Source organism: Melopsittacus undulatus, chromosome Z (assembly GCF_012275295.1).
Source record: "Melopsittacus undulatus isolate bMelUnd1 chromosome Z, bMelUnd1.mat.Z, whole genome shotgun sequence".
In the NCBI taxonomy this organism is placed as follows: Eukaryota; Metazoa; Chordata; class Aves; order Psittaciformes; family Psittaculidae; genus Melopsittacus; species Melopsittacus undulatus.
In genome coordinates this window covers 103613220-103640115 of record NC_047557.1, presented here as the reverse complement: position 1 = coordinate 103640115, position 26896 = coordinate 103613220, and the positions used below count along the sequence as shown (strand labels likewise).

General features: G+C 39.9%; 1 protein-coding gene and 1 pseudogene across 1 annotated transcript in view; one reads left to right on the top strand and one right to left on the bottom strand.

The window, feature by feature from the left end:
• Positions 1-21244, top strand: part of VPS35 (VPS35 retromer complex component) — a 28150-nt gene extending 6906 nt beyond the window's left edge. Inside the window, exons 2-17 of the mRNA XM_005141675.3 lie at positions 2064-2162; positions 2531-2627; positions 3392-3515; positions 5007-5189; positions 6393-6606; positions 7360-7443; positions 7923-8032; positions 11077-11173; positions 11264-11412; positions 11928-12135; positions 12627-12782; positions 14520-14642; positions 15592-15771; positions 16976-17215; positions 17862-18005; positions 19282-21244. Coding sequence (XP_005141732.1) covers positions 2064-2162; positions 2531-2627; positions 3392-3515; positions 5007-5189; positions 6393-6606; positions 7360-7443; positions 7923-8032; positions 11077-11173; positions 11264-11412; positions 11928-12135; positions 12627-12782; positions 14520-14642; positions 15592-15771; positions 16976-17215; positions 17862-18005; positions 19282-19461 — 2388 coding nt within the window. The 3' untranslated portion in view covers positions 19462-21244. The remainder of the gene's footprint in view (positions 1-2063; positions 2163-2530; positions 2628-3391; positions 3516-5006; positions 5190-6392; positions 6607-7359; positions 7444-7922; positions 8033-11076; positions 11174-11263; positions 11413-11927; positions 12136-12626; positions 12783-14519; positions 14643-15591; positions 15772-16975; positions 17216-17861; positions 18006-19281) is intronic.
• A 1329-nt stretch (positions 21245-22573) lies between these two features.
• Positions 22574-25773, bottom strand: LOC101877368 (histamine H3 receptor-like; annotated as a pseudogene).
• Positions 25774-26896: the final 1123 nt, after the last annotated feature.

The window sequence follows — 26896 nt, the reverse complement described above, 5'->3', positions numbered from 1 at the left end:
TACTTCTTGGGGCTGTAGCAAAGAAGTGTTTTGATAAATTAACTTAGTGTTGCTCTCAAAAGGCTGCCTTCTCACAGTCCTACTTGCAATGTTTTATGTGGTTGTAGCATGAATGGTAAACTGTGGGTCAGCTGAACTAGTCTTCTGGCTTATTTGATGCTTTACAGCCTAAACAGCTTTCACAGCACTACTCAGCCCTATGGACAACTAAGGATGGCACAGCAGGACTGGTAACTGTAAGCTTAATGGCAATTAGAAAAAGGGGACGTGGGAAGTTCTGGTTAGTGTCAATGTTATTGTGCTGTTTCTGGCTGTGCTTTAACATAGAGATATCTGATGTGGTTACATCATAAGATACTCAGTTTAGTAGTGATGTATCTTCTCTGAAACATTAGTGTTAGGTTCAGAGGATGGTAGAGTTTGACAGATGTTCTGTCATAGGCATAATTCAGCAAATCTGTTAAAAGATGTTTTGATATTACTGCACACCAGTCCCAGCACTGTCATCTTCTGAAATTCCAGTCTATTGTGGAATAAATAAAGCTTAGGAATTGCAGCAGAGTTTTCTGGCAGAACATTCTTGCTTCACAGATGGAGGTTTTCTAAGAGTTTGTACCTACTGAATGGCCTGTGAAGTAGGGTCATCTAGCCCTGAATGCTACTGTTGCCTTATGCTTAAATTCTTTCTTGAAAGAGCTGCACTTTGTTATTAATTATAGAGAGCTTTGTAAGACATGCAGTCACTCTAATTAGCATAAGTGGCTTTTTCTGTTGACTAAATAGACTTGTTAATTAGTTATTGTGCATGGTTTGAGTATTACTGAGGCACATTGAGTCATGGAAGTGTTGGTTGGAAGGAACCTTTGTCTCCTATAACTTCTTCCTTGAAGGAGGATTATCATGAATGTTGGATCAGCCTTAGTTTTGTCTAGCTGGGTGATAGAAAATCTTCAAGGGCAGTTTCACTGCCTGTTTGGATGTGATGGAGGCAATCTGTATGTGGAAAAGGGTATGGAGAGAACAAGGGGCAAATACTGTCTGTGTCTCCTTAGAGAGATTCCAATTACAGAACAAGAATGTAATTAAGTATAGAGAAAACAGGGGTGTATCCAGACTGCAGTGCTCTATAACCTGGAAGTTCTGACAAGTTAAAATCTCTCAATTTTAATGAAGATCTCAGTTTTAACCTCAGTGCTCAGAAGACATTTATGGGGACTGCACTCATGGGCTGTGTGAAAGGAGTTGGTACTGAGGATACTAGTTTTAAGAATGATAGGATGATGTAGCTCAATAGCCTACTAGCTTGTTACTGAGATATAGTGAAAAAGAGGATGCTCTCTGAATCATAAGGAAATGCAATAGGATCCTTGGAAAGGCAAAAGATGTTGAAGGCCTTTGAGGAGAGTTAAGAGGAGGAGGTCACTGGATTAGTAGCAGACATGAAGAGTTGTTGCTTCTCTTCAGTTTTCTATTGCCTTTTGAAAGTCACTTCTGCCTTCCAGAAAACACTGGCTATACTTTATCCTTTGCTTATCTGAAGCTTGTCCTTAATAGAGTCCTGTGGCTCAGACAGCAGTTAACTGAGAATTGTGAGTACAGGAAAGCATCTGTGCACTTGCAGTGTGTGCAGTCTGGGCTTTGCTTTGAAACTCTGTGTAAAGAAGTAACAGTGCTTCCTCTCAGCTTAAGGATGTCTTTGCATTCTCTTGAAGATTTTTCTTGTCAGATCTTGCACTGGCTTCTTGACCTCTAGATGTTAGAAGGGAAAAGTTGAGCCTGTTCTGTCCCTTTGGCTGTGCACTCCAAGAAGCAATGGTGTTCACAGGCTACTCATAACCAGTCTCACCCCTGACCTGAGGTTTCTGTGAAGTCCTGGGAGCTCTCTCACTTGCATATCACACAGCTATTTGATAACTCTTGAGTGGTTACACTGCAGTGTCACTTGCACTGTATTCTAAACTGCAGGAATCTGGTTTGAATCAAGTCATAAACAGCTTCATAAAAATTATTGAATTCTGTTTGGTTTTGTTTGTTTTATTGTTGTGTTGTTTTTTTTCTTCCAGCCAATAACACAGCAGTCTCCTCAGGATGAACAGGAAAAACTCCTGGATGAAGCCATACAGGCTGTGAAGGTGCAGTCTTTCCAGATGAAGAGATGCTTGGTAAGAGTGTCACTTTAAAATGCAATGAAACTTCTTGTCTGCTATTGGTAAACCAGTAAATCAATACTAATCTTCAGTACAGTGAAGAGAAGTAACCCAAGTATATATAGGTGGTAGATTAGAAGTTTGCCTGGTATCCTGTGGTGCTAGGTGATTATATGCATCATAAGTCTAAGTTATATGAAGCCTAATAAACTGTGGCTTTCAGTAGGGTGGTGGTGTTGGACAAGAAGTAGGAAAAGAAGAATTATAACAGTGGTCTGCTGGCAGTGTGTATTCTCCATCTGCTTTTTTAAAGGCTAAAAGTGTAGCTTTCTAAAATACTGTGGTTGCCTGGTATTACAGAGTATTCTCTCTTTCTTCTACAGGACAAAAACAAACTCATGGATGCTCTGAAGCATGCTTCCAACATGCTTGGTGAGCTGCGGACTTCTATGTTATCTCCAAAGAGCTATTATGAGCTCTGTATCCTTTGAAGAGGAAACAAATAGTTGAAGCATTGAGTGAAATGTTCATCTGCTTTTTTGCTACAATGGCATCTCATCTGTCTCTTATTTACTAGCACTTTTTTCCCTCAGTATTTAGTTACCTGAATATATTGTAAAAGATACACATATTTGCTCAGTGTGTAAATTTGTCTTTTCCCTTTGGTATAAAGCAAGTTTTCCATGTATTTTCTGTCTTTTTTGAGAGCTCTCAGTAGTCTAGGTCCATATAAAATATCAGCTCTGTAAAACGACTCTGTTTGCACTATGCTAGCCCAAAAATCTGTACAACCAACTTATTTTTTGCTCTTTGTTATATTATTAGCTTCTAATCACATATAGTTCCTCAGTGTGTTTACTTGTGCATACTGTGGTATCTGAAGAAGTTTATGCGACTTAGGAACAGAATGTGAATATATTCAAATACTGCTTTCTCTAGGTATGGATGATGTTCTTCTAAAGACATAGTATGCAGTTACTTTAGATATTCTATTCAATCACAATCATTTGCTTGCTCTTTTGACTTAGGGTTTTTTTCTTTTTTCTAATATGCTAAAACTGACAAATGAAGGCTTGGGGTTAGTTGTGCATGTTTATCCCAATAGTGATTATTGTTTCAGAAGTACTGCCTACTTGGGCATGGTTGTATTTGGTACAGCATCTTTCCTTTTTGGTGTGAATGAGAAAATTAGTATGTAAATCTGTTGTAAATGTTTTAAATTAAAATCCTTAACTATGCGAAAGACATGGCAATTTCTGATGAGCTGCACTACTTGGAAGTCTACCTGACAGATGAATTTGCCAAAGGAAGGAAAGTGGCAGACCTTTATGAGCTAGTACAGTATGCTGGAAATATTATTCCAAGACTGTAAGTGTGTGTATGTTACCATTTGTTAAAAGTAGTCAATAGTGGTCAGACTCTGGGTGCAGATAATGATTGACTCTGCATTCTTGCTTTCACAGCAAGAATGCAGTTTGCAATGGTGAGCAGCATTTCTGCATATCTTAAGAGAGGATTGCTGTGAGACTTCTGAGATTTAGGCCAAGAGTGCAACTTTAGAAGGTCAATTCTTTCTGCCAGTGTGTTGTTTTGCACTTGACCAAGATGGAAGCACATTGATACTGGAAAAAAGTTGGCTTTTGAGTAAAGAGCTGGTCAGCGGAAGATGAGCACCACAGTACTAATGGAAGATCAGTACCACATAAGTACCACTTTCTGATCACTGAGATTGATTACACATTTATTAACATTTTCAATTATCTGTTAATGAACTTGTACCTGAGGATCCAAATCTTAAAGTCTCACACAGAGCAGATGCTTCATAACTGTCTGTCTCTTGGAGGGTCAGAAATGTGAGAAGAAAGCTGAAAATTTCTGTGACTTAATTTTAAAAAGCTTTCTGGTTCTGAATATGTGCTCTTGGTGTTAGCATGCTAGAGATGATATTGGAAGGCTTATCTTTAAATATATTACCGTTGGGCTGGAGTAGATCCAGATAGTCAGACCTAGGACTTGGATTTTGCTTGGTAATGCAGTTATTAACTCCTGACATGTTCATGCCAGGAAGAGGCTTTGGAGACACAAGGCTGCATCCTCATGCAGTTTCTGGAGTTTGGCTAATGACTACCATGATGTCTTTACCCCTCTGCATAATCATTTGAGTTGTCTTCTTGCCTGCTTGATGTTGACTCTTACTGTCCCTCATGAACATTTCTGGTGCTTTCATGAAGGTTCCATGCACATCCACGAAGGAGACAGAGGTTTCAGAGGCTTCAGGCCTCTAAACAGAATATGTGGAAGTCCTGAGTGTTGTGAGTTTTTTTCTCTTAAGCTGAAGGGGACTCCAATATACTGGAGCATCAGTCCTTTGTGTCTTGCATGTCCCTTCTACCTTTCACTTAATACAGAGATGCTGAAAGAATGGGTACAGGCCTGGGGATTTCTGAAGAGCATAATAGCTCTCCTGCTAGACTAAAGTGTGAAAGAGGATTAACTGCTTCACCATAGCAGATTACTTATCTATATGTGTTGGAGATGTTTTCCAGTTTAGTGGGGTGCTGGAAGTATAGACAAGCTAATCTGAGAGCATTCAGAACTTGATGTATGCTAAGCACTTAAAGATTCAAAGATCCAATGCATAAAGTGTTGTGATGAGGCCAGGTGGCTATGCAGACTTTCTGTGTTATCTGGTAGAGGAAAACAGGAGTTGAAAGCTAATCTAATATGCAAAATTATGGGACCTAGATGATGTTGTATTTCTTTCTGTGCTTTGATAATACTGCCAGGATGGAAGAAAGAAACTTACTGTTAAGTATGTTGTTATTTATAATTTATTGTTTGATTCTATGCCTTTTGCAGATATCTCCTGATAACAGTGGGTGTTGTCTATGTCAAGTCATTTCCACAGTCCAGGAAAGATATTTTGAAAGACCTAGTGGAGATGTGCCGTGGAGTACAGCATCCTCTTAGAGGCCTCTTTCTTAGGAACTATCTCCTGCAGTGTACCAGGAATATCTTACCAGATGAAGGCGAGCAAGCAGAGTAAGATCATAGAATCCCAGACTGGCTTGGATGGGAAGGGACCCTAAAGCTCATCCAGTTCCAACCCCCTGCCACGGGCAGGGACCCTTTCCACTGGAGCAGCTGCTCCAAGCCCCTGTGTCCAACCTGGCCTTGAGCACTGCCAGGGATGGGGCAGCCACAGCTTCTCTGGGCACCCTGTGCCTCAGCACCCTCCCAGGAAGAATTTTTAAAAAATTGTTTTAAATATAACCTATTTAAATCTTCTGTGTGACTTTCTTTGGGTTTGAGATAGGTTGATCTGTCAAGTCTGTAGAGTTCTGATGGGTATTTTGCTCATTAAGAATTCTCTTTCAAACCTAAGGTTTCTCACAATGCAGGGTATGAACCTCTGTTTAGCTGTAGCAGTTATTTTTCTCCCTCCTAGTAGCTGCTGTAGTGCTGTGTTTTCAGCTCTAGTCTGAGAACAATGCTGATAGCACACCAGTGTTTTTAGTTGTTGTTAAGTGTTGCTTACTCTGATCAAGACTTTTCAGTCTCATGCTCTGCCAGTGAGGAGGGACATGAGAAGCTGGAAGGAAGCAGAGACAGGACACCTGACCCAAAGTAACCAAAAGGGTATTCCATACCACAGCACATCATGCCCAGTATAGAAACTGGGGGGGGCTACCCAGGAGGCCCAGATCACTGCTCGGGTTGGGCTGGGTATTGTTTAGCAGGTGGTGAGCAATTGCACTGTGCATCACTTGTACTTATTGTTTTCCCCTTTTAGTTCTGTATTCTCCCCCCTTGTTATTGCCCTTATCATTATTATTATTGGCGGTAGCAGCAGTGGTTTGTGTTATACCTTAGATACCGGACTGTTCTTGTCTCAGCCTGTGGTGTTTACATTCTATCACTTCTCCTCCCCATTCCTGCTGGAGCCAGTGGGGAGGGAAGAAGAGGGGGAGTGAGCAAGCGGCTGCATGGTTCTGAGTTACTGCCTGGGCTTAAACCACAACAGAATTCTCTTTTAGAACTAAGGTTTCTCACAAGAGAGGGTATGAAACTTTCTTATGAGCCCACTTTATATACATTTATATGTTTATATACATTTATATAGTATATACTTTATATACTTTACTATACACTTCTGTACCCTCTTACCTGCTTAAAATGGGATGTTCACCAGAGGGATGAATACCTCTGACAGACTTCCTGTTCCTAACCTGTCCTCAATTGCAGTGAAGAAACCACTGGAGACATTAGTGATTCAATGGATTTTGTGCTACTGAACTTTGCTGAGATGAACAAACTTTGGGTGCGAATGCAACACCAGGGCCATAGTCGGGACAGAGAGAAAAGGGAGCGAGAAAGGCAGGAACTCAGGATCCTAGTGGGAACAAACCTGGTTCGCCTCAGTCAGTTGGAAGGTGTTAATGTGGAACGATACAAGCAGGTAGGATGTCTGTCAATGCTTTTTGACTTATTTTTCCAAGTGAAACCAGTTTGGACTTTCAGATAGGCAGCTTGAAGTGTTGCAGTTGTGCTGAAAGTTCAGTAATCCTGGTGCTTCTCAAACTCTTCACCTGAGTAAAAGTTCTGAAGGCTAATAAAGTTGTGTTAACGTGTTGTGAGACTGAGGATGACTCATGCATTTTTCCTTTAAGTTTGTGTGTAATGTTGACAGGTTTTAAACTTTGCTTCTTAATTCCCATTTTACCTATGAGTTGATTTGAAGGGATGTGTATTGCATACAAAGTTCTGTGGTAGACTTTATTACTTAAACGAAGCAATGTTTCACAAAGCATTGAAGAGAACTGTTACTGCATGAAATGATAGTCAAGAAAATACATTATTTAGAAGTATGTCCTTTGAAAGTTCTACCATATAGCTGCTGAAAAATATTTTTAAGCAGTGCTGCTGAGACCAAGTAGTAGCATGTGCCAGCAAAGTTAGTAGCACTGATGTTCTAAATCAGTTTGCAGATTGTACAGTGTATGAAAGGGACAGATGTCTGAGACCAGGAGATTTTATTTCTTTTTCTTCTGAAGGATGGAACTTATGAAAACTGGGACTTTTTATCAGAAAAAGTAAGGAAAAATTTGAGAAATGTTAGAAATACTGGTCTGCTTGGATTAAATGTGCAAGTTTGAATATAAACTTAGAAAGTAATTGTCAAATCACTGCAAGACTCTTTCTCCTGTTCCAGATTGTCCTTTCTGGAATATTGGAGCAAGTTGTAAACTGTAGAGATGCTTTAGCTCAGGAGTACCTCATGGAGTGCATCATACAGGTGAGCTGCTTTAAGTTCAATTTCAGTGATGGGACACAGGGACTCTTACTCCTCTTATTTTTAGTCAGATTCAGGCTTCCGCCTCTTCCTCATGAAATGGAAAACTTCATTATTCTTACTCTTACCTAGTGCCTTATCCCATATATTTTAACAGATGAGCAAAGTGGAAATGCATTGATTTTGTGCTCGTTCTGCTGCAGAAGCTTGTAAACATCTGAGCTGCAGTGCCTGCAGTATGAATTATAATAGATAGCTGGTCCCTCAAGTTACACGTTTGTCTTGCACCTCTTGCTTCATGCATTTACCCAGTCATGGTCAGCTTGGGGAACTCTAAAGTACTGGTAGGCCAGTCCATATTTACTGTGTTGCTGTCTGCTTTAGAATTACTCTGTTGCATTTTACTGTTGTGTAACAATTGGCAAATTCAATTTGATGCATTTTTTTGGTAACTAATGATGACTATTAATCTAAAACTTTAGGTTTTTCCAGATGAATTTCACCTCCAAACCCTGAACCCATTTCTCAGAGCCTGTGCTGAGCTGCACCAAAATGTGAATGTGAAAAATATAATTATTGCTTTAATTGACAGGTGAGTGACAGTGGGGGTGGAAACTGGCTCAAAATTAAGTTTGTGTTGTGCATAAGGAGATTATAATTCTTCCAGCATTTCAAAATTTTCCACTTTTGTTATCATGTAACTTCACTGTTTCTATGTATTTCCATCAGGTGTAATTAAGGCTGTGAATAACATAGCTTCTGCCCTCTGAACTCTGCTTTTACAGCTTCCAATGAAACCTGCTTTAAGGCCTGATTAAAACTTATAATCAGATTAAGCCAGAAAACAGCCCTTTTAGTGTTGACCAGTTTCATATTTCTGAGCTGAAGTGGTAGCAGTGTTCTGCTTTGACAGCCATATCAATCATAAGTATCTCTTGAAATCCTGAAAATCCTCATGGCTAAATCACATATCTAGGATACTTTACCTCACAGTTTTGATAAGAGCATAACATAACACCTCTTCATAAAAGAGCTAGTAGGAAATGGAAATACCTTCTTAATTTCTTACTTTACCAAAAACTTCCTTTCTGTTCTCCCAGAAGTGTTTTTCCTGTGGAGGTACAGCTTAAGACTGCTTGCACTGAATTCAGATATTGGCGAGGAATCATAGAATCGTTTAGTTTGGAAAAGACTTTTAAGATCAAACTGAAGTTTTGATCTGTATCCTGAAAGGAAGCAATACAGATTATCAGTGAATGCCTGTACTTCTGTATTGTGGAAAGGACATGCACTTTCCTGGCTTTTTGAAGCCTCAGAAAAGCTTCATCCTGGCATTTGCACACAAATATATATTCCTTTGTGTATTTGGTTCACGTACCAATATACAGACTTTGGTTGCTATAGGGATCTTGAGTCCTACTGGCATTCAACAATGAGCATAGTTGGTGTGGTTTTGTTTCCTTGTCTTCTCTAATGTCTTGAGATGGAGCGTGAGTATATTAAGCATGAATGGTATAACTTTGGATCTTATAGTAAAAACAAATCTGTAGCTTGTTTTCTTCAGGTTACATCAGATCTATTTGTTAAGGACTTCAGTCTTATTGGAGTATCTTTCAGTATTTGTGCACTTGGCAGAGAAACCTTTCTGCCTTCATCCAGAGATGTTTGCAGGAATTATTTGGTTTTCTGCACTTTGCAGCTGTGGTTTTGTGAGGGTTTTCACAATTTAGTTAGCTGAAAAAAACAAACCCAACAAAACAACAAACCCACAACAAAAAAAAACCACCCACAAAACCTCCAAATCCCAAAGGCATTGCCTATAACAACCTAATTTCTGAAACTGCCTTGTGACTGCATTCAACAGAGGTCACAACCTTTTGCTAGCTTCTTACTTACATTAGTGCATAGCAATGTGATTCTTGCAAGGTTTTCCTCAAGTAGCTTTTGCAGTCATGTCTACTTAGAGGACTTAAACAGCTTTGGTATTAGCTCTACAGTAAGTTTTCACTGTTAAAAACAACAGCAAGCAACTGACTTAAAACTGAGCCTCCTGTCCTAGACTTACCACTACTGTGTTTTGTTGGGCCACTAATAGTGTCTTTCGGAGCTTTCTCATTTGGCTATAGGGCAAAGGTAAAAGTGTGGCGGTGTGATGTTCATCATCTTTGTACTATGGCAAGTCGTGCTTCTGACTGTAGTGTTACTACAAGTATTGAAGGATGGATCTGTCCCATGCATGTAAGGAAGATGTTGTTCTTGTGTTTAGATTGGAGTTGTTAGGAGCAATTGTGTGTTTCAATATTGTGTAGTTAAGGTGCAAATCTGCCCCATAGAGGTAGTGCCTGTTGGCATTTCTCATCTTTATCTCAGCTGGTATAAGATAATTGAACATCTGTGACTGCCAAGGGAGTTTGTGAAGATGTAGTCCCTATTCCCATGGGGCTTTCCCGTTATGCAGTCTTTCTGCAAATAGCGTTGCTGCTTTGGGATCTTTCTTGCCTTGCTCAGCCATTCACAGCTTTTAATTATGCTGCTGTATGCCTGCAGTTCATTGTAGCATGCTGGCCTTACCTTCTGGGCTGTTGCCAAGAAAAGCTGCCTTGTTCCTTTGAGAAAAAGCAGTGATTGATCCTGGCTTTAGAAAGTCTTCTTGTTACCACCCTAATGAAATACAATAGTAGTTCAATGTCTGTTTTTAACTGTCAGTGAAGTTCCTTGGCACCTCAGCCTATTCTTGCCTGCTTTTTTGTTTCAGACCCAAAGTTCATTCAAAATTAAAGTTTAATAACTTAAAAATTTTGATCAGGTGCTTTTTCCTAAATACTTTTGTATTTAGTATGTAAGTCTTTCGGTAATTCAGTATAGAATAATCCCTTAGCAATTAGAAGGCAAAGATAGCAATGCTGAGCTTTTTTTATGCTGCAGCCTTGGTAAGTTGTTTGCCTTCCTATAGTGTTTCTTATGTTGTGTCTGATTTTTGCAGAAACGGTGGTTGGGGTGACTTTCTTTTATTACAGATGGAGACAGATCTACAGCATCCTTTGGATGTGTACTGGATAGTGATCTCTTGCTTTGGTTTCCTGCCCCACCCCCCCCAAAAAAAGTATTCTTCTCCACATCAAATTTGCATTATAGTTTGCTCTTTGCAAAAAGTACCAAACATGTTGGTCTGTCTTTGGAGACAAAGCATAGTTAAGTCAGCATCTAGAGCCTGTTTTGCAGAGAGTTAAGTCATTTTCTCTAGAGACTGTTTTACAGAGAGTGCTACTGGATATCTGACTTCAGTAATACCACTGAATAGATGCAGGATATTTGCTCTTCCATCAGCTGAGTAGAATATTTCTTTCTCTACTAGAACAGAATATTTGCTTCTATCTGAAAAACATGGGATTATGAAATGCCCTTCTTGCTCTTTCTTCAGCTTGCCATCTCTGTCAACACACTTTTCCAGGACTGATATTTACCAGGGTCAGTTGCTCTTGAGATTTCTGACTTCCATTAGTTTTCTTTTTGCTTGTAATAGAGCTTGCAAATATACCAAAGGACTTGCTTTGCCTGTCAGTACCTCTTTCTCGCCTGTGTCTGAGAAGTTGAAAGACTTTGCTGACCAAACTTCTTTCCTTTATGTGTTACCAGGTTAGCTTTATTTGCACATCGTGAAGATGGACCTGGTATCCCAGCAGATATCAAACTGTTTGACATATTTTCACAGCAGGTGGCTACTGTTATACAGGTATGCTGGGTATTCTTGCATGCCATTTTGGGATGGTTTTGCAAGTTATGTGCTTTTTTTTAATCCAGTCAGTGCTGTCTTAAATTTCAGTCTCGTCAGGACATGCCCTCAGAGGATGTGGTGTCTTTGCAAGTTTCTCTCATTAACTTGGCTATGAAATGCTACCCAGACCGTGTTGACTATGTTGATAAGGTGTTGGAGACAACCGTGGAAATATTCAACAAACTTAATCTAGAACAGTAAGTAAATATCTCCTGCATTCTCTTTGGCGTGGTGATTAATACTTTAAAATCTTGACTTCTGCATTTCATATTTAGCAAAATAGCAAACATAGTTTGATGTGTGAAATTAGTGCCTTTGGTCCAAGCTATAAAGGATCATGATACACTACTGACTAACCAGGACTTGCTCACCTGTGCATAAATCCTACTGCGCCACTCTACAGTACACAATGTGTGTGCCAAGCAGAGTGTAGTCATTATCTGTTCATCCCTTACAGCAGTTGAGTTCTTCCCTTGCTGAATTTGCAGCCACAATCTCTGCTTCTGCCATCAGCAACTTAAAACTTGCATTTTCCATTGTACATCCTAAAGAGAAAGATAAAAGTTGTTTTGATACCTTTTCCTTTCTCTTTTTCAGCAAGTTGCTTAGATACTGTGCTATACATCAGAATTTGTATTGAGACAGACTTTATATCTGTCTGCATGTGTGGACTATTAATTAATATTGTCTTTTGCATGTATTTTTTTTTTAGTATTGCAACAAGCAGTGCTGTTTCAAAGGAGCTGACTAGACTTTTGAAAATCCCTGTTGATACTTACAACAACATCCTGACAGTTCTGAAACTAAAACATTTTCACCCACTCTTTGAATACTTTGATTATGAGTCCAGGAAGAGCATGAGTTGTTACGTGCTTAGCAATGTATTGGATTATAACACAGAAATTGTATCCCAAGAACAGGTATGACATAAGTTAATTTGAACTGCTGATTGAAGATTTGAAAACAAATACTGAGTGACTTAGAATCATAGGCTTCATGCAAGGCATGCTTTGTTTCCTAGCCTGTGTACCTCTGTCTTCCCATCTTAGTAGCAGAGCTTTATCCCACATGATAATTCGCCCACCCATGTTCTTAAATGTCCTGTCTTTGCACATCTTATCTAACCTCATCCTAGCGACTGTTTCTGTTAAGTTTGAACAAAGACCCTGAACCCCCTTAAAATTACCTGAAGAAGACTGGATAGTAGTTTTGGAATCTGAATTTCCTCTCTACTGCTATGCTGTCCCACTTGTGCTAGGAGGGACCGTACTTCAGGGAGTAAGGCTAATACCTTCTAAAGCATCACCAACTCAGATTTTGCTCATACTTCATCAGCTCTGTGAATGGCTGTAAAGATGCTCCCAGTTCACTTCAGCTTATGCTTATAGGCTGCTATTATTGCCTTTAACAGGTTGATGCTATCATGAATTTGGTATCCACACTGATCCAGGATCAACCAGATCAGCCTGCTGAAGATCCTGACCCTGAGGACTTTGCTGATGAGCAGAGTCTTGTGGGGAGATTTATTCATCTCTTGCGTTCAGATGACCCCGACCAACAGTATCTGGTATGGCCATCAGTGCTTTGAAATCCTTGTGTTCCCTGAGTTGTCAGTTCTTTATTTACTGTACAAGACTTTAGTGTAGCTAGGACATCACTGTAGTGTCTGGGACATCCGTGTGTAGCTGGGACATCACAATGTACTGGGGCATCAGTGCTCTGGTGCTGCATACTTGGTAGAGAACATTGTGTGACACTTTTAATGTTAGTATGAAATGGTTTGTATTTGGAAAAAGCAGATAACAACTTAAAAGCATAAGGTGGCAGTTTTGATGCAACTGTATTAGTTTGCACTTTCTGATAAGCATCACAAATGCTTGTATCAGATTTTCCTGCATTACAGGAACAGTAGGAAAAATCTAGGACTATGGGATTTTCATAACTCTTTCACAGTATTTCTTTAATTTATGAATTTATTTATTTTTTATACTATTATATAATAAAATTATATATTTTTATAATTATATAATATTATATAGACTATATAATATTAACTATTATAATATTTATTCTATTACTTATTCTTAAACTTCTTTAATAACTTTAAATTATGCATTCTCTATAGAAGAGGGCTGAAATGCAAATTCATTCACCTTAGTACATTACAAGCCAAAGTGTCCAATAAAGTGAGTAATGGGTGATGACAGATTTCTATTTACTCATGTTGTTTACATAAATTCTAGTAAGTACAATTCAAGTAAACTAAAAATGTATGTAGGGTTGGACACTGAGCTTCTCTTCTAGTGCTTGTTTCAAAGTGGTAATGGACTGCTTTGACTAGACAGCAAGGTAATAGTACCTGGCTGTAGTAACCTAGCCATCATTGTTCTGACACTTAAAATAAAAAAAAATCTTACTTTCTAACTCTGATCTCTAGTAGAAATTACCTGAAATTAGGTTTCTGAAGTTTTAGTGTGAAATATGGTATATCTGAGTTGTCCCCTTTGAAAGACAGTCAGGTTATTCTAATGTTTAGCTTGCCTTGAATGGATTAAATGATTTCCTACATCTAAGATTCTTGCTATTACCAAGAATTCTGGTTGTGAGAATACATGACTAATTTTATCAATAGATAGAAATAATCCCAAAATAAGGGGAAGGGGGGGGAAGCTTAGAGTGCAAATAAGGAGAGCTCATTAGTCTCTCTCCACTCATTGAGAACACGGGCAAAAGGCAAAGTATCATGTTCATGTTGTATGTGCAGCTTATGCTTAAAACTGAGAAATGCAATAAAAGAAGCATTAATGAGCATAATGAAAACCTAAAAGCAGGGGTAAATGGCAACAGTTGCAGGTGTGGCTATCAGAATGTAGTGCTGTACTCTCTCAGAGTCTGAGATGCCTTACGGACTTGTGTGTTCAGTTTCATGAAATTTTGCTTCTTACTTTTATATTCTTAACAGGCTACTGTAGGGAAAAATAGTCCTTTTGTAGCTTCCATTGCGTTGAGGACATAATGTATCTGATGTTGTTATTAAATGGAAGCTCAGGAAACTTCCATCTTCCTGCACAGTCTGAAATGTACCTGTAGTGAATATAGTACAACAAGAAAAGTTTGTGGAGATGATACAGACTGCACACATTTAATTCAAGTAAAGCAAGTTGTATGTAGTCCTCCCAAAATACTGCAGTCTGTCTGATGCTGCCACCATGTCTTTCTGATTCTATAGAGTGCAGACTAAGTTATAGATATGAATAACACACATTTTCAAGAGTGCTGTAAGCATACAGTGCTTCTATTCTAGATCCTCAACACTGCCCGGAAGCACTTTGGTGCAGGTGGGAACCAGCGTATTCGTTTTACACTGCCACCATTGGTTTTTGCTGCATACCAGCTTGCTTTTCGCTACAAAGAGAACTCCAAAGTGGTAAGCTGACCTCTAGGTACTCTTGTATACTTGCATCTTTTGGGCTTTCTTAAAAACGCATTTTGTCTGGCTGTGTCTATGCTAAAACTTGATGTAGAATGCTAAGGTTTTTGTTTGCTTTTTCTTGAGACAGATTTTTACTAGAGGTAAAAGAGCTTTCTAACTTACAGAGGATTTTTATCAATTCATACTAAACTACCTCAGCACTTGAGGAATGGTGAAGCAGAAATTGGCTAGTTGTTTATTCATGAAGGTGACTGATGTGTTTTTATTTGGGGAGACAAGAGAGTTGGGACACTGCAAGTGCTGGCATAAAACCAATTTAAATCCAGATATTGAAATTTATCAACTTCTAAATCTGTAGTTATGCTATTTTAATGTTTCTAAAAGCAAGTGTTTCTTTATAGTTTAACTCACACAGTAGTTACAAAAGTGCACACTAAAATAATCAGTCGTCCATCTTGGCCCTTTAATGCTTTCTGATTGAAATACTTAGCTAAAATGTTACTTTCCCTTATTTGGAGGATATATTGTGGGGAAATAAGTTAAAATGCTGTTTGTTAAAACACTCCTCAAAATTAATGTTTTAAAATTCTCTTCCCTTCCTGATTGATGCTCCAGACTGAATAGAATTTTTCTCAATTTAACCGAGCAAAAGCCTCATTAGCTGTGTTCTAAGCATAGCTGTGGTAACTGCAATTACTTGTGAGGAAGGTTTCTATGAGCTGGTAGGAAAAATGGGTGTGAAATTTTTGGAAATGGAAGAAACACTTTTATGAACACCCACTGAGGTCAACACAGTACTGCTAGGGCACTCAGTAGTGCTTCAGTAAGTGCCTGGTGTGGCATGCAGAAGAAAACAGAGGAGCATTTGACAGATCTTGTTACAATTTAGATTCTCTTTGTAGCAATAGTCTTGTTCAAGCTTTGGCTTGTTCCTCTTCTCTAGGATGACAAATGGGAAAAGAAATGCCAGAAGATCTTCTCATTTGCTCATCAGACCATCAGTGCTCTCATCAAAGCAGAACTGGCAGAGCTGCCTCTCCGTCTCTTCCTACAAGGAGCATTGGCTGCAGGAGAGATTGGCTTTGAGAATCATGAAACTGTGGCTTATGAATTCATGTCCCAGGTGAGTGTCCAAACTATTACACTCACTGTCCTGTGCTACTTTAAATTTGGCTTGGGTAGGTTTCCTGAACACTAAACTATTCATTGTCATTAAACCATCTTGAAATGATTGACAGCTAGTGCTACTAAGTAGAAACTTCTCATCTTAATTCTTGCTTCCCAGGCTGCTATGGAATTAAGCTCCATTGCTACTGATTTGAATACTCAGTTTGACAGCATGTGGTATGTTGCAATACTGCCTCCTACTCGTGTAGTTGGCTCACTGGAGGAGTGCAGCTTTCTCAACATAAAAATGTGCCTTCATTGCTTCCAAGCCTCTCACAACTCCTGCTGTCAAGCAGGTGTTGTCCTGACCACAAGCCCTCTTTGAAAGTTCTCTAAAATTTGCATTGTTCACACCTGTCATGCTGGGCTTTGCTAATTAAAATCCTTGTATTGAAACCAACTATAAACTAGTGTGAAAATCCACTTCAGCCTGTTTCTTGATCTTAAACCTTACTTGTTCTAAAAACATTGCCATCCTTCCCATCAGATAAAGAACCAATGTATTTAATGTTATCCATGTTGCAAGATTTGTCCTAACATTTCCTCTTATACTGCTAATAATGCTTATTCTTAAACCAAATAGCTGATAACCTCAGCCTTTCCTCACTGTCTTGTATCAGTTGCTTTTATAGCACAATTCTGAAGATGAGAGCAGCATGGCAGTTATGTGCCTTCTATCAGAGATGGTTCATAGATTCATAAGATTTTTAGTCTCATATTTTCTCTCAGGGCTCTTCATCCATGTAGCAGCAGTGCCAATGATTTTTACCTACTCTGGTTACTGATCTACCCCTCAACTTCTGCTCTGCTGTTCTGTGTGTTTCAAAGAATCAAATGCTCTCCAGGGACTACTACTGCTACAGAGGTTCCATATTCAAACAGATGCTTGAAATGAGGGAAAACTCAATCTTCAGGTTATATCAGAATCTCATTTGTTTACTGTGGTCACTTAATAAGTATTTCGTGGAAGATTTATTTCCAGTCTGTGTACTTAATGTAATTTTGATGCTCTCAATGAAAAATTTGTTTTCCTGCCTGAAGCTTTTAACTAATGTAAAACTCGACACTTCACTGCCTTGTCACTGGCATGTGTGATTTGGGTTTTTTTGCTGATGTGTTCTAAAGTAGTGATTAAGAGTCTTGCTTTCTCCTTTGACTAGGCCTTCTCTCTGTATGAAGATGAAATTAGTGATTCAAAAGCACAGCTGGCTGCAATTACCTTGATAATTGGGACATTTGAGAGGATGAAGTGCTTCAGTGAGGAGAACCACGAGCCTTTGAGGACTCAGTGTGCATTGGCAGCCTCTAAGCTCCTTAAGAAGCCAGACCAGTGCCGGGCTGTGAGTACTTGTGCCCATCTGTTTTGGTCTGGCCGAAATACTGACAAGAATGGAGAGGAGGTAAGAATAAAGGGACAGCAGTGTAACACATCCTACCTCTGCCTTGCTTCTGATGTAGATATATCACTTAGTGATGTAGACTTTGTTGAAATGTGTTCTAATGTATAAAGCTTCTAAATAACACTGCAGTGTAAGCTGCATGCATACCAAAATGGAGACAACACAATTTTAAGGGTGGAAGTACCATGCAAACTTTGGAGAGGAGTTGGAGACCAGCTGTTAGAGTCTGCATTTTGCATGTGTCTGCTATTGTAGATGTGTTACATGTGAACCACTAAACTTTAAAATTAAAAATACACATTATTGAAATTAAATGTAAAAAAATAATTGTGTGTTCTTCAGGGCTGGTGACATAAACTGTTGTAATTATGAAAAGCAGTGCTTGAAATCTGTTTCTCAAAGCATGCATTAGTGTACGTATTACAAGATTGAGCTCATTCATCTCATTTTTGAGAGCTGTCAACAACTGTTCATGGTTTTGCCTGATTTAACAGGACTTAAACTGTCAATCTTTCAATTACAGCTTATTTGTGCAGTTTGTATAGTTTTGTGTTTGTAGTGGACCACCAGGAAATGTGCCAAGGGAAGAGATACTGGATAACCCTAAGGTTGTTATATCTTCTAATCTTTGTTTTTTTCCTTCTAGCTTCATGGAGGAAAAAGAGTGATGGAATGCCTAAAGAAGGCTCTAAAGATAGCGAATCAGTGCATGGACCCCTCTCTGCAAGTCCAGCTTTTCATAGAAATTCTGAACAGATACATCTACTTTTATGAAAAGGAAAATGAGGCAGTGAGTAGAACTGCACTCTCTCTATTGCATCTTTTTAAAAGAGGATTTCTTTAAGCTCTTCATTCATGCTTATACCCCAAATCATGTGTCCTCAGCTTGCTTTGTAGTTACAACAGGCACAAGTTCTGGCAGTAAGAGTAGCCAATTCTGGATATGGTAGTAAAATTTGAGATAAAGCTTCATTCTTACATGGGTGAAAACACCAAATGGTTTCCATTTAGTTATGAATTTAAATATTGTGGGACTTAGATACCAGAAATATTTATTAGATTGAAACTTACGAGGACTTGAAATCTTACTACTTGCTCATCTAACTTTACAGGTAAATAACCTAATATGTACATAAGGAAAAGAGAGTCATTCCTTTCAAGTAGTGAATCAAGGTCACTGCTAAGTGCATCAAATGGTTGATGTAAGCTTTAGTTTTGAGAAACAGATAATGACATCTCATGTACCAGTTTAAATTCTGCATCTGCAGTCTTGGATAGTTGCTGCATATACTTGCTGTTTGCAGATAACTAGTAAACTTTTGGAAAAAGTTGTTTGGTCAAGTAGAGATCAACATTCCCCGCCCCCCCCCCCCCCCCCCAATCCATTACTGGGTCAAGAGCAGATGTTGATGAACACCCTGTACTTCTGAAAGAATGTCTAAAGAGATTTTAGGGGTTTGCTGACTTCACAACTACTGAACTGCCTTCCTGCTGTAGTGTGCTAGTATATGAGATGCAGTATCTGATGGAGATGAAAATAAAATCTTGAATTTCAAAACACTTGGCAGATATAAAAACAGTCTTTGGATTCAGTGGTGTTCTGTGTATTGCAGGACTCACTAGGCAAATGTGCTTTCCTAGGCAGTGACTTAGTCACTAAGAACTACTTTAAATCTGGTATTACAATCCTGACTGACTTCTACAAGCAACAGATCATATTAGAGTGCACAGACAATCTGATTATCTGCTTTTTTTGTTTAAAGCTTTTTCAATTTGTGTTGAATAAACTGAAGAGAAATGCTGTAGTAAAAGTCATAAATCTATCAGATTAATGTCTGATTAAACTCTTTGCTGGCATGGAGGCAATTTCCACAGAGCTCTGAAATCAGAGTAGCCCTATGATAAGCAAGAGAAGGCTGTCTCCAAGAGTTTGTCTGCATACAGCCTTGCCCATGTTTCTAAGAACTATCCAAATGCCAATAGTTTAGACACAAGTCTGTTAAAGCCAATGTCAATGCACTTCTATGCGGGTCTTGCTGATGGCTTCTGTTTGTGTTCTCCTGTAGGTGACGATTCAGGTTTTGAATCAGCTGATACAGAAGATAAGAGAAGATCTCCCAAACCTTGAGTCTACCGAAGAAACAGAACAAATTAACAAACACTTTCACAACACACTGGAGCACTTGCGTCTGAGGAGGGAATCACCAGAATCCGAGGGGCCAATTTATGAAGGTCTTGTTCTTTAGGAGTATATACACTGTACTTTTTTCATTTACATACCATATGGTTTATTTGTTTTTCTTTTTAAGGTAGATTCCTAGGTTAAGCCTTTCAGAAATGTCAAGTTAACATTCATTTGTTCAGTCTGGCACTTCAAACACTTGCGTGGCGTACTCTTAACAATTTGAAAGGTTGGACCAGCTACTGCAATTTTGTCAGTTAGCATAGCTGAAACTTTCTTTGAAATCCATGTGACATGGTAAAGCTCTTCAGGTTCTGATTTTTCTTCTGTTTTTTCACTGTTGCTTCTGTAGCACTAGAGTTCTAATTGGCAGTGACTGTCATCTGAAATTGTGTCTGATCCTGTGTCTGATCTTACACAGAGCATCAGATTTTTGGGATTATTGTATGTCAGATTCTGCTTGTGCTTTTCTTTTAATGCAAGTTAAGACTAAGTGTAATATTTTTCCCTAAAAACTAGAATATATTAATGCATGTTTGGAGAATTTTAAAGCACCATGTTCAAAACCAGAAGTTATATTTTGCATATTAAGGCTCTGTGACATTCAGTGAGGGCCAATACTGTGCACAGGGTATATTTATCAAGATTACTTTGTTCCACATAGTATAAAAATAGAGAAATTGCAATCTATATAGATAAGTATAACCTTCATTACTGTAAATTTAGGGGGAAATACATTACACAAGTTTATTCAGTATCATGATTTTGCACCAGTGAAACAATAAAGTTGCTATTAACGCGTGTTGTTTCATGTCTCTTCAGAGCCCACTGTTGAATCCAATGTTAATGTTGAACCTTTTGATAAAACCAAAAGAAGTGTTCTGTAGGGACAGAAAAAGCAAGGCATAGTTAACCTGGACAAGCTGGGAGGATGCTATGTTTCTGATGTGGAAGTTTATCATTCAAACAGTGTTTTTCCAACTGATGCCGAGATGATGTGTGTTCACATTTCAAAATGCTTTTATGACATATCTTGAGAGTGGTAGAAAACCCTACTGGATTCTAGGTCTGTGCTAGAGTAATGAGTGGCAATTATATGAAAAGCCACAGGAAGTAGAGTGGTAGAACAATTGCCAATGGCAACTACTTTGAAAAGTGGTCTTGTCTGTTAGTTAATGCCAGTTGCCGAAAGCTTTGAAATTTTGTGTAACGTTCTAAAGTTTAACTGATTGACCTTGTTTCTTGAGTTGACCCCTTGTGAAAATTGACTTGCCTTGATTAGATAGTGAATGAGACTCCAATCATTTAGTGTAACCTTTTTTTAAAAAAGGCAAATATGATCATAAGAAACAGGAATTAGGGAGTAGACAACAATGAGTTCATTGATCTACTGATGTGTAAGTCTGTCTTGGAGGGGAGGAGGAATGAGTAGATGATCTAACGGCTTTACTTGCTCAAGTGGTGTAATTAATGCTGTTGAAAAACCTTAATGTTGCTCTGTATCTGGATAATGTTCCTCCTAAGAGAACTGTTAAGCTGATTGTTTTATTATGAAGCATCCACAGCAGAACATGATGATCATGTTCGTGTAGATCCACTCATGTAGTAGCAGTATGCCCTCCTATTATACAGTATTTGCTAACCATGTTTGTTTAAAGCTCAAGCTTGGTGCTTGTAACTTAGGAACTGTCTTTGAATAATGGTTTTGTGGTGGTTTCAACTGCAGTAACCCAAATGTAGCTAATGCTTTTTCCCATGTACCACTTGTTAAGGCTACAAAGCTATGACTCGTTCACAGTTATAACTGCTTTTATTGAAATTTTACAAAGTAAATGATTTCAAAATACTGTCTGTATACTTTAAGATTGACTGTACTAATATGCATTTTGGCTGCGGCAACGGACAACTGTAGTTGTTCAATAGCTATCACCTGCCAGTGAAGTGTCTGTTCAGCTATGCAGAAAATGCTTATGGTGGTGGAAACAAACTTGTATCACTAGTGATGTTTAAATTGATACCTCTTATAAGACAACTGTAGTCAAAACTTGCGATCTACCTGTGTAAACTTCTCTAGTGGCAGAGGCAAAATGGCAAGAGCAGTATGTAGTTGTTGGTTCTTGATTTTCAAACACACAATAGAAAGGCTGTAAAGTTTAACAGACTTTTCTAAGTTGTGCTGTTCATGATGCATGACTTTGAAAATGTCTAAACACTTCCCTTTTTTTTTCCCACTGTGACTTGATCCAATGGATGGGGTAGGGGAAGACAACATTTTTTTCAGAAGTAGCCAGAACTAGTAAAAGTCTAATTGGAAATGTATAATTTTATTCCAAGGGAAGTTTACCTAAAGCTGTGTCTATAGCAAAATCTGTTTGACATAGATCTCAGAGTAATCATGCTTACTCAATACTTACAGCAAAAGATAGAAGAGTAATACCTGTCAGTCTTGTGAGGAGGAGCAGAGGCTTGACTTGAGCAGATTCCTGCCAATGCAGGATCCAGACAGGGTGCAGGGAAGAAATCATAGCTGAGGTGGGAAACTCATGGTGAAACTCTTCCAGTGCATGAACTCTCTCAATTCTCATAGCTGCTATCCAGAGGTCAAACCCCCTTTTTATTCCTATTATTGAACTTAGTTATACAATTTCTTAGTCACCTTTTCCAGTGAAATCAGTGCTCTTACCTGTTCCAATTACTCAGCTGCTCTGGTAACCTGACCAGTCTGGTTCCTCTTGTTCCATGCTTTTCCTAAACACCAGTATTTTTTTTTTTGCATTGGTAATGATCTCATCTGGCTTGTCACTAAGTGGAGAGAAAAGCATCCTACATTTAACAGCTGAGACCCTTGGTGTCTTAGAGTGGTTTTGGGGGTAAAATGTAACAGGTCCAAGGTTAAGACTTTATGAAATTCCTTACTAATAGTATTTACAATTATGAAAAGTGAGAGAGCCTGAACTCTTTATTATTGGCCATAAATGTTGTATTCCCTTTTCAGTACTGTAATGCTGGTGCACCATTACCAGAAAATATACTGTTGGCATAATTCCCCAAGAGCTTTGAGAAATTATCTTTCTCTTCAATACTGTGATTTCTCCAGCTGTGTGGATGATTGTAATATTTGCAGATGAATATTAGTCAGTTCATGCTCCCACTGAAAGGAAGATACTTCACACTTTTCACATCGAAAAATAAGGATGAATTTTGGCTTTTCCTGAAAACAGGAGTTTTATAAAGGCTCTCCTGAAGCTCATGTGACACAGAGGGTATAGAACAGGGTTAAAGGCTGAATTCACCCACAGAAGCCAAAATGAGATCTCATAGAGTGAATACTGCACACAGTGGCCAAGGCAAGCTGCTCTGATGATCATCAAAAGTGTATATGGGGCCCAACACAAACGAAACACACATACAATAATTGCTAAAGACTTTGCTACTTACTTATCCCAGGAAAGTCTAAATCTGTTTGCCATGGTGTTAGCCATGTCCACTCTGCTGATAGTGTTGTATATGCCTTTTATAGTTTTGTAGAAACCACTCCTATGAGGCTTGGTCTCGATTTCTACCTGGAGTGGTGGAAGGTCTTGACTGACATTCAAATTTAGTGACTGATTGCCATGCTTATGTTGGCTAACCCTTGAATCCTTCATTGGGGGAGGAAGGCTGCTAGTTCTCATGTTTGTGTCTGTCTGCAGTTGCTACAAAAAATACAGTGTGTTTCTTTCTTTCCCATGGGAAACTCATTTCACAGTCCTCTTGAACAGGTGATAGGTTTTCTTTCCTGAGGGATGTGCGTTTCCTGATGTTGAGGAAAATACTTAAAGTATGTAACAGTGATGAAAGGTGTAAGGAATTCAATAGTAGAGGCAATCATTAGGAAATACCAGTTGTAAAAGAATTCTGCATGACATTCTCTTTCAGGGGGAATGCTCTCTTGGGCAATGTGCTCCCAAATCAGAATGGCTGGACCATAGAGAAGAAAAGCAGCAATCCATACAGTGATTATCTGTAGCACTGCATTTCTGGTCACCCCCTTCTGATCCCGGTAACTGACCTGAGAGAGAGAGAAGTCACAAACATTACTAGTATCTCAAACATGGCTGGCTGGAGATGGCCCCCTCAGTGACTTGTGAAGGTTGATAATATATTGGTTTAGGGGTGAGGGGTTATACTGAGCTTACCAGTACCATGGAAAAGCTGTTTCTGAAATAGGAATTCCAACAAACAGTATCAAGGCGGCTGGATATGTTTTGAGAATGTGCATCAGATCTTAAAAGCTGGAAAACCAAGGCTTTTCCAAGGCAAACAACTGCTGCTGTTCCTAAAAGTGGTTGTCATCAGTTGTTTATGTATTTAGTTGCATTACCTGTGACACCAATTTACATAATGACTAAAAGCAGCACTTCAGAATCCACTTATTTAGATTTTTTTAAATAGTTTAATTTCAGATACATAAGAGGATGTGAATTCATCGAACACCCATGCAAGTTCTTTTCTTTGTGCTTTGTAGAAAGATAGCCTTTTTTTTCCTTAATGTGAAAATAGCACCACAAGAAAATTAATGGGTAACAGCTTTTACTTTTGTTTGATATCCTTAATTTCATTGTTTTATGACTTTCTTTTTTGAAGACTTGAAGAACTCTTCTCTGCAATTAAGATGTACAGATAGAGTGCTGTGGTCCGCAAAGTGCTTTACAGGAAGAGTAACTGATTTCCCTTATTTAGAAAATAAAGAAACTAAGGTATAAAAAAATGTCAGTAAACCATATGAGCAGGAACATTCAGTAGAATCTTAAAATCACAATGATCTCAACAGGCTAATTCCCTGGTGTACTGGACAACACTCATACAGTGAATGGGAATTCATTCTTCACAACTTTAATGTGGCCACACAGTGTTTTGGGTTATGAAGTCCTCAAGCTTGAATTCTGTACAGGATTCATGATTACTGCCCCAGTCTGTGCATCTCACTCTTCAAAGCCAATGCTGTTCTGGTACATTACCCATAAATATGAGGAATCTTTAGTTTGTCTGAATCAGGTCTGATTTTGCAATCGCTAAGAAAGCTATGAATGATTTCAGGGGCAGTCTTGTAGGAAGATTAGCATTTTTATTGATATAGAGAATAATTCAGAACTTCATAAATTCCTGTTTATATGTTCTTACACTATCCTAACCCAACTGGCAACTTCTGTACTCTTGCCTGGGAAGGGATTTTTATATGGGGATAGAAGTATTTAAAAGTGGCTGATTATTATAATTTATTATAACCAGTTTTCCTTGCTGAAACCATCCAGTTTATATTTAATACTATTGGTATCGTCATGAGTTTGTTTTCTGAAAGCAAAAATCACGGCTAATTCAGAACCTAGAAAATAAAGGAATTCTGTGTGTTGACTGCTTATGAAGTAATCTGTTCATTTTTCCCTCTTCAAGAAGAATTTGGTAAGACATGATTGCATATGAATTGTTAAAATTATCTTGCAGCCTCTTTGTGCTGTTTGCCAAAAAGCATAATTGTCTTTTAGAGTGACTCAGAATGATCAGTGAAGCTAAAATAACATTTTAAGGAAATGGGGGAGGAGGGGGCAGTGGGACGAAAAATAACTAAGAATGTATAAGAAGAGTGAAACCTGTCTTGTACTCAGCTGAAACTGCAGCACCTAAGGCTGTGCCTGTTGGTAAAGCAGAGTACCTTTTCCAGTGTGAAAGTGAGAAGCAAGTGTCTTTTGTGCCAAAGCTGATTCCAGGACTGTTTCCAGGAGTGAGGGAAACTGCCTTGATTTCCCCGTCTGCTGGGGGGTTTGACTGAGGTGCGATGGGGCTCAGAGCCCGGTGACTGAAGCAAATCCTCCTGCTTGACAGGGCAGCCCACCTAGCCTCCCAACCCCTGACCAGCCCTTACCGCTCTGATGACCGCGATGAACCTGTCCAAGCTGATGGGGACGATGTTGAAGACTGAGGCGGTGCACACCAGGTAGTCCACCATCAGCCACAGCTTACACAAGCCCCTGCCGAGTCTTCACTCGCCCGTCAGCACGTAGGGGATGTAGAGGGAGATGCAGAAGCCGCCAGCGGACAGTGTTCGGCAGTGACACCGGCAGCCCCGCGGGCCGGTGCCCTCTGCCCCTCCTGGTGCCCCGGAACATACCAACCAGGAGCTCGGCGATGGCCAGGTTAAGGAAGAGTAAGTTCCCCTGTTTAAGGAGGCTCCGGTCCGCCAGGAACGCCAGAATGACCAGGGCATTGCCCAGCACGGTGGCCAGCACCAGCAGCGCGGCGGGGGACAAGGGCCCGCCGCGCTCCCGTCCCCCGTACAAGCCCTGCCCGCCGCCCGTGGGCTGTCGGAGTGGTTGAGCCACGGCAGATCTCGGTCCATGGCTCTCGGCGGAGACCCGCACTGCTCCCCGAGCCCGGCCGCTGCCCAGCTCGGCTCTGCTACTGCCACCGCCCCGCCACAGCCCGCGCCGGCGGAAGGAGGGGCCCGACACGGCGCGGTGGCCTGGGGGCGGCGAGCTGCGGGCGGGGGGGTTCCCTCACGAGCTCGTCTTGCGGAGCTCATGCAGGAGCGGTTCCAACGACAGCCTGCCCCTCCTCATGGCTCCCCAGCCGCCTCCCGCTTGTTTCCTCAACGGCTCTCCCCGTTCCCTCCTCACATGCTGTCGCTGGTGGGGTAGTCTCAGTCGGCAGCCCTGTTTGTGTGGCTCGTGCCCGACACTGTACCTGCTGATCTGTCCTACGGTCCACAGGGCCCTGGGCTGATTGTTGCTTTCCGCCATGCCCCACTAAGGTCTGGGCAGCCATCTTGTCCCTCTGGTGATCAGCCTCGAGACCCCGGCACAGGGCAGACTGCAGCCACCGCAGCCGCTGTGCTCTGTGCTGTGCCTGGCCACTCCTGTCCACAAACCTGGAGGAACGCAGTATTTCTGAGACCTCACTTTCCAAAACTGGCAGTGGATTTAGATGATATTTTAAAGTGTGTTGTAATGAATATGTTGGGGAGCCAGTTTTATCGTAGAAGCCATGTCTATTCCAGAAACCCAACGTGAGCAGCCAGGAACAGGATAAGGCCTCTTCCAGCTTCTGTCAATATGGCTGACAGTGCTGACGGGGGGGAGTGGGACACAGCAACCCCTGAACGAGCTGCCGAGGCTGCCAAAGCCTGTCAAAGCTGAAGAATAATTCAAGAGAGGAAATGCAGCCTACCTTCACTATTATTATTTGGCCCATTGAATCATTAGCTGCCTTAAAATATGTCACCACTGATACACTTTGTCTTCCCTCCTGTGAGAGTTCCCTAGCGACTGTGATAAACACATAAATGTATTGGCTTTCGCAAATCATAGGTATGGTTATGTGGATATAACTATATGAGTTTATAGTAACAAAACCAAAGCTCAATAAAGATATAAGATGAGCGAACCGGAGTTGTATAATAGAAGAATCTGTAAAGTTAAAAAGAAGAAAAGGAGGGGGGTGTGTTTGCATGCTTGATAGAAGAA